Genomic DNA, 7603 nt, shown 5'->3' with positions numbered 1-7603 from the left:
GGGCAGCCGTGGTACTTTTAAGCAAGTCCTGCATATGGGACCCCCTAACCACAGAGCCCTGAAGGATAAACTCTCCAGAGTCGTTCCAAGCAGCTACCCCCTTTGAGTCTTTTATCTTGTTCATAATGTATTTAACATTCTTCCTGTTACGTAACGGCACATGTGTCAGTAGGTCATGCATAACTTTATCTTCAATTGGCATTTGAGCTTCACCAGACATATTATCTCCACTAGGTAAGATCGCCGGTACAGGCCTTACAGGGGCCGGGCTCTCGTTAGGTTCGACATCTGTTAAAGGGTCCGGTAGGGAAAGGGTTAAATGGCTAGTCTCTCTCTCCCCTTGTTTTACCCGAGTCAAATACCTTTGCATTAGGTTTGTGTATTTTTGAATCTTATCATAGGGGTTCAATCCTTTTCGGTTCAAGACATCCTTCATGGCCGTATCCAAATCATTTTCAGCTGTTTGTCTGATATTTTCAGGACCCTGCATTTGTTTTTTAAGTCTATCCAACTCTTGTTGAGGCACCAAGTACATTTTAGTGGCCATCACACCGCGTGTTCAACCCCCACGTCTGGCCGCAATAAGGCTGGTGATGAAGGGCACGGCTATACTTAGTAAAGGCAGAAGAAAACCCCCAGACTGTTGTATACTATGTCTTTTCTTTTGAAGACTGGCCCTTTTATTGGCAAAGAGTTTGATCGCGGTCTTTTGTCTCTTTAATTTTTTCAATTGGTTCAGGGTGAGTGGAATGCGTCCTTTGAGAAGATTCAAAGCAATCTCACATAGGGCTAATATGAGATCTGAAGAACAGCGACCCAAGATGGCCTTCCGTTCTTTAGCTGTAGACCCAACTAGCCTTCTCAAGAGGGGGAGGTTTCTTTTTAAACGCAGAGACATAGCGTTTACTTTTTAGGAAGGTATGCAGCAGGCCTCTCCCCCGGAAACAGCCCTGTACGTAGCCTAAGGTGTTCTGGAGTATTTGCTTTTAAATCCACGATTAAATAAGAAAATGGCTCTTTGGTAGCGTCCTCATAGCTCTCCATAAAGTATGATTTCCGTCCAGGGTACATCTGCTGAGCTAGAGTGCTAATTTGCAGTTTGTCTCTAGGATTTTTAAACAATACCATGTAGTTGGCATTCAAGCTAATGGTCCGACTATTTTTACCTTGGTGAAACACATTCTGGACCAAGTAAAGCACGGACAGGTTTCTATGATGAGTATATTGGGTAAAAGCTCGTGCAATTTCGGGGTGTTCGCTACCAGCAAATAGCATATCGTCCAAAACCAGCAGATTATTTACATGTGGGGGGAGAAGTTCATCATCAGACAGAGAATCGGGTATTCCTTCAACAAACTTGATTTTTATTGTCTTCAATAATTCATCATACAGAGGTTGGTAACATGAATAACACCATACAATATTGTCAGGCTTTTGAGATAACACATGTTCAGAATTCTCTAAAATACTTTTTACAAAAAAAGTTTTACCACTGTTTGAAGGGCCTGCAATTAATGCTGAAAAAGGCAATTGTAGACGGGGGTCAAAACCCTCGACAGCAGTCATAATATCTTAAGCTTTAAGACACACTGGGGCTTGTAGCATAAGTCAGTAGCCAAAGGGCAATGTGGTACCGTCAGGCAATAGCTGTCTCTTGTCATAGACTACCCTGAATCTTTTAGTGAGTGGTGCGTTTCTTAGATGGAACCCCTTTTTATCCCTCACTATTTTGTTGTAGGAGCTCAAAATCTCCAAGTCACTATTCTTGTCCTTTACGAACCCCTCGACCAAGCGCGTGATTGATTCCAAGTTTACACGCGGGGCATTTTCATAGTTTTGAGTCACGCCTTTGGCTTTCAACACCACGTGATTGGCTTTAGTCCTAAAAGCATAGCTTTTTGGACCACATGAGGACCATTCTGTAATATGGTCACCCTCTTCGAGTTCACTCGTTAAACCCCCAAGATAGTTGCTAAGTGGGGGGTTCCAATCCCCCGGTTTGCTTACATAGACCACAGAGTCTGTGTCGTGGTAAAGAACCCGCCTCTGAAGCTGTTCCATGAGGGTGTACAGTTCAAGTCGGCCATAGGCTGTGGTAAATGCTGCAAGAAACACATTTACATTACCCGGGGGTAGAACCCACTTTTGGTGGCGCCTCCATTGCACCAAGGCAATGTCTTGACTCAAGAAGGAAAAATGTGAAATTTCGTATTGGTCCGAAAAAACAAATTCCAAAAATTCTTCGGGGTCTTTAATGATCGAAGTTGTTAGCATATTGCATCTCTGCGCTAATTTCCCCCAAAGGGAGTTCAAGTACAATTTCGACACATTTCTTTTGGTTTTGTTGACCTCTATTCTGTCAGGGTCAAGAAGTATGCCTTCTCTGTCATGGTAGTCTTGAATGTACTGATCTTTACTTTCTTGATCTGTGACCGATGCAGGATAGCCTGAAGCCATCTGCTTGCATCTCAAGAAGGTTTTGATGTACTCTTTAAAAAGTGTGTCTGATTTCCTGGAAAAGTTCCACACTTCAAAGATTTTGGCCACACGATACCCCTTCTCTAAAGCCTTAGAGAATTCTACAGTGACCCATACACCTGTCAGGGCTCTTTGTTGATCTGAGTGATCACAGGGGTTTTCCTGGTTGTTGTTTTCACAACATGTGCGACAAAGGGGAAAGAAAAGTTTTCCTTTAGGACCCTTGTAAGGCAACACAGGTATAAACAGCCCCCTAGGAGGGTAGACAGTCGCTTTGATTAAACCAAAATAATTTTGGGGTTCGTCAAAGTCGCTGTGAATAATTTCAGGATGCCCTATAGGATAGAATGAGGAACTCATTACATGAGGATATAGGGATGTAAAATCTACATAGCCTATTGTCTCGTCGGGTTGAGCTACATAACGCAATGTCAAAGCATTGGTCCGGCCTCCAAACAAGGCCTGTCGCGGTTCCAGGGGCTCTGGAGGGTCATAATGGGTAAGGAAGGCCTTAACACTAGGATCCGCCTTTTTGAGGGCTGTCCATTCGTGCTCCCACAAAACCACAACTTTTAACCCGTAAGTAGCCTTTAAAGAATTCAGTTTGTCTTGAAACTCTTGATACATTTCCCCAAAAGTCTTTTGGGTTAGGACACACAAGGCCTGGGGGACAAAGCATAATTTACAACCGTGGAAGAAACAACCGTTGTACTCATACACTGTCTCAACCCCGTCAATCTGTGTGTATCCATCTACATGGTAAGGCCCAAAAGCCTTCTCCCCCCGATTCAAAGCATGTTGGATAAAAATATCTTTATCCTGGGCCAAGTACTCCAACCATTGAATGGAACCACTAGAGTAGGCCTTGAATTGGCGTCGGTAGTTGTCTGGCGATGGGATAGCTATAGATTCAGGAGTTAGATAGTGTGTACGATAGGTTTTCATGCACGCGGATGCAATAGTTGTACAGCTCCAGGGGTCAATGCCCGCATCTTTGATTACCTCTTCTCTGAATCTGAGGCATCCTTCACGAAGTATAACAACGTCATTGTCACAGTATGATTCCATCTCTTTATGGAAATCAAAAGTGCCATGTCTTACGGTCTCGTACCATGTCAAGAATCTCTCCCGCTCTTTGGGAGACATTTGATCACACCCGTACATTTCGGGGGCTGGATAAGATCCTATATAATGTAGATTCTCCTCAGATGTGAAGAAATGAGGGAAATAGCCTTTGACAGAGTTTTCAAAACCCAAGGCCTCTGGCATTTGAGCCAATCTCATGGGTAAGAAGCTTAAGCTGTCAATGTATCTCTGTTTGAAGGCGGGGTCAACAAAGCATAATATTTTACTCCCTTGAGCTATGACACTGGGGGCCACGCCTTGCTGTATCAAAGGGTTCAGAAGCAGATAGGCGTCATAGGCTCTAGCATTGTGAGCTATAAACGTGAAGTTTCTGTACTGGGCTTTTCTAAAATGTTTTAGAAAGAGCCGGGCACAATTGGGTCCCTCGGCCGACCATTTTTCACCCTTGAAAGTCATGGTTGACACAAAAATAGGCAAATGAACCCCTGATTGCTGATTTGTCTCAAAATCATAAAACACATATTTCTCTGTATGTTCATCTTCAGCCAAGGGCTGAATGTAACACTCATGTGTTACTTCTTGAACCGCTTCCGCGTCTCTGCTTTTCAAAGGACCTTTACAGATTGGGCAGTGTATAATTCCACAAACATGAGGTTTAGGGCTATCTATTTTAAGGTTGTAATTGCAATGACATTTTGGACATTTCTTGTTAATGTCACAACTGCTTACAGATTTACATGCCTTGGGATGCCATGTTTCAGTTTTGTGTTTTTCGTAACAGTAGGCCGAACGACATGTGCGGTGACAATCCGCACAGGGGGTCAAGTTTAGCGGCTGCATAGGGCAATGTTTATCCAGACATACTGAACAGTTGTAACGGCACGAGTGCCCCCCCATGCGTGTGTAGCCGGTATGACAGGCTGGACAGACATATGGAGCGCCTAAAAAGGCTGTGATGTTAGTTACGGCATAGTAATGCTCATTTTGCACATAAAAGTACATAGTCTTAGGATGTGGTTCGGGTATATTTTGGAACTTGAGGAGAGCGTCATTAGCCCTACTGTGGTACAAAACCACAATCTTGATGTTCAGAAAGTTTTCAAATTTGACTATGTCTGAGAAAGCCACAGCATCCTGTATACCGAGACCCACCGCAGTTTGTAGCTCTCGAGCTTTTTGTAACGCGGCTTGATCAGTACATCCTGGGCTGAGTAAGTGGGCCAAACCTATGGCAAAACATAGCTTATTACCTGGATTGGGAACGTTTATGAGATAGGCCCTTTTATTGCTTATGATTTCGGACTGCATTAAACTCTCGAGCTTTCTTCTCTGACCCCCGCCCCCTTGTGGTTGTCGTACTAATTGTACTACAAGTTCGAGGGTCCTATCTGCTAGCACGTTTAAATTTGACTGAACAAGGCGTTCTAGCAGTTTAACAAATTGTTCAAGCTCTGCTTCACCATTCTGTAAAATAAGCGATACCTTGCTCTGTAGACTGTCTCCACAAATTTCCAACTGTAAGAGATCCCTAGGTTCGCTATAATCTCTAATCCTAGCTAACAGTTCATTCAAAGTGTCCATAAGCATTACGTAAAACACAGCATATTCCCGAATCTGACCCCCCCATGCGAAATTGAAAAACTGTCGAACCTCAATATTGCTGAATTTATTTCGACGCAAAACATGTACACTTCGATCAAGACCTCCCCCCTCCAGATTTGCTAGGCAATTGTCCAACTGTTCAAAAACATCGTATTGGGTTTCAGACTCTTCGGACATTGGTGTTAAAGGCTGATTTATAGGTGTCTGGGGTGCCGAATTAAACCTAGGGCTCTCGTTCTGTACACTGATCTCAAGACCGCCCCCCTCCAGATTTGCTAGACATTTGTCCAACTGTTCAAAAACATCATATTGACTTTCAGACTCTTCGGACAATGTTGTTAAAGGCTGTCTTAGAGGTGTATGTGGGGCCGAATTAAACCTAGGGCTCGCGTTAAGCTGGGTAATTAGAGATATGATGGTTTCGGGAATCTGTGATAACATGTTTTCCTCGGAAGGCCCTGACTCATTCATACGTGTAATAATGTCTATGAGTTCGGAGGGAATCTGTGATAATAGATTTTCATCTATTGTCATTATGTCAATTACCCCCGAATCATTCATATGGTTAACTATATCTTGGAGCTCTGTAGGGATCATGGCTAAGAGGGTTTCAATTGTCTCACTTAGGTCTATAGGGGGCGCCATTTGTCTAATTAAGGATGTGTGTGTGTGTGTTTACATGTGTGTTTTTTAACGGCGGTATTTGCTTGTTTTAGCCCTAATGTTTTTTAACATACGGGGTAGCTCGCTACGCCAGAATGACACATCCTGATTGTATTGATGCTCGAGTAGAATACACATGCGCCTCTGGAGTAGAGCCTTTCGTGATTTTAAACCCAGGGTAAACGCTTTGAAAAAACGGTCTTGGTCTATTTCAGAATCTGCTGTTGCCCCCACAGAATTGGCCGATTCAAGAAGGTTGGCAGCTTCACAGAACATCAAATCGTCTACCTCAGAAATGTCATTTAAATCTTTGAAATCATCAGGTTTCGCTGTTTTCTTGACTGGTGTCTTTGGAGCCTCCTCGGGGATGCTTGTCTGGGCATCCTCCGATGTTTGTGTGTTGTCTTTATAAGCCGGTGAGGAGTCTGAAATAAAAATAATACATACAAAAATAGGTTATTAACCCTAAAATATGTTAAAAATGCCAAATACATTTCAGATATAAGCCTATATATTAACAATACATTAATTAAATACCTCGGCTTTTTTGACGAGGGCTGTTCTGAAGAAGTTCTGAAACCAGGGGCTGATGTCTTTGTTCAGCCAGTATTACAGCATCTGCAGGTTCGGTAGATGTTGAGCCTGAAAAAAAAAAAAAAAACAATATAAGGCCTGGTTTTAACATATTCCGGCATAAAAAAAATATATAAATAAAAAAATAATAAAATAACGCTATAAATAATAATATATAATTGATTCATACCTTGTCCTTGGAACGAGGTCTCGTGAATATCGGCCAAGTAGAATTGTTCGGGTGAAGCGGAACTGTGGATCTGAGCACTAATTATCCTTTGGTGTTTAGAAATATGGGGGACAACGTTGTCCTGTCCCAGGGGAGTTGACCTGCCGTTTAAATCCTGTGTTCGTGGCTTGTGTGTAAAAACATCCGGTTCATAGGGGATAATTGTCTCGTAGTCATATGCTTGGCAGAAACCGTTCAGGCTCCATAGGGCCTCGTTTAACCTTCTAGGCTTTAGGTCCTCTGTAAACATATAAAATAACTTTTAATATAAGATGCCCACACTTTTTGTTTTTAAGGTATAAATATTTTTATGTATGGAATTCTTGGAGCTTACTTACGTTTACAATTCAGGGTAGGCGTTTGTTTGTCTGCACTTTGTTCCGGAGCCCCATTGGATGGTTCGAGCTCAGTTATACCTCGGAGTATCTGCGTGAATGCTTCAGAATCTATAAAACATTCGACAATATTAAAGCTATAATCACTTTAGCTAATATTGCCTTGTTATACGGTAAGCATACTGGTCCTAATGATTGTTTAATATTTCTATAACATACCCCGCTTTTCAAACAATTCCCCACAACAACCAAATCTAATATAAAGATTTATTTCAAGAACTCACCTTGCGATAGATCCATTAGACTGTTTTCCCCGATTATCTTTTTAACGCTTCAGTCCGATAACGATTCTTGGAGTTTCTGGAGGTGCTGTTTGCATCGGAACTAAAACGCTGCTAACATTGCCCCTGGTTTCTAGCGCTTTTGTACCCTACGACCTAGAGAAAAACCCCTGAATGATTTTTACATAGCATTTGGGGTTTGTCGTTTTTTCGGGCTATACCCCCGCCCATGGTATATTTGACACATTTCAAACACATGGTATTGGGTGTGTCTAAACATTAGGATCCTTTTGGATCTTCTAAAATCTCCGGGGTGCTAGCACCTAGATGCAGGGGTGGGGTGGTCTCGACATCGC

General features: G+C 42.5%; 1 protein-coding gene across 1 annotated transcript; it reads right to left on the bottom strand.

Moving 5' to 3' along the window:
• Positions 1-1343: 1343 nt before the first annotated feature.
• LOC139583822 (uncharacterized) lies at positions 1344-7387 on the bottom strand. Its single transcript, XM_071415349.1, has 5 exons — positions 7251-7387; positions 6970-7077; positions 6593-6871; positions 6367-6471; positions 1344-6254 (listed from the first exon to the last, which is right to left on the bottom strand). Exons 1-5 carry the CDS (start codon positions 7264-7266, stop codon positions 5857-5859), a joined length of 906 nt encoding a protein of 301 aa, XP_071271450.1. The 5' UTR covers positions 7267-7387; the 3' UTR covers positions 1344-5856.
• Between the last annotated feature and the right edge of the window lie 216 nt (positions 7388-7603).

This window comes from Salvelinus alpinus, chromosome 8 (genome assembly GCF_045679555.1).
Source record: "Salvelinus alpinus chromosome 8, SLU_Salpinus.1, whole genome shotgun sequence".
NCBI classification, from domain to species: domain Eukaryota; kingdom Metazoa; phylum Chordata; class Actinopteri; order Salmoniformes; family Salmonidae; genus Salvelinus; species Salvelinus alpinus.
Note: the sequence above shows the minus strand (reverse complement) of the source record. Positions and strands in the feature narration are given on the sequence as shown.

Coding starts and splice junctions, on each gene's coding strand:
- LOC139583822 (XM_071415349.1), bottom strand. Junction 6,872..6,969: donor GCCTACCCTGAATTGTAAAC/GTAAGTAAGCTC, acceptor ATATGTTTACAG/AGGACCTAAAGCCTAGAAGG. Junction 6,255..6,366: donor CCCTCGTCAAAAAAGCCGAG/GTATTTAATTAA, acceptor TTTTTATTTCAG/ACTCCTCACCGGCTTATAAA.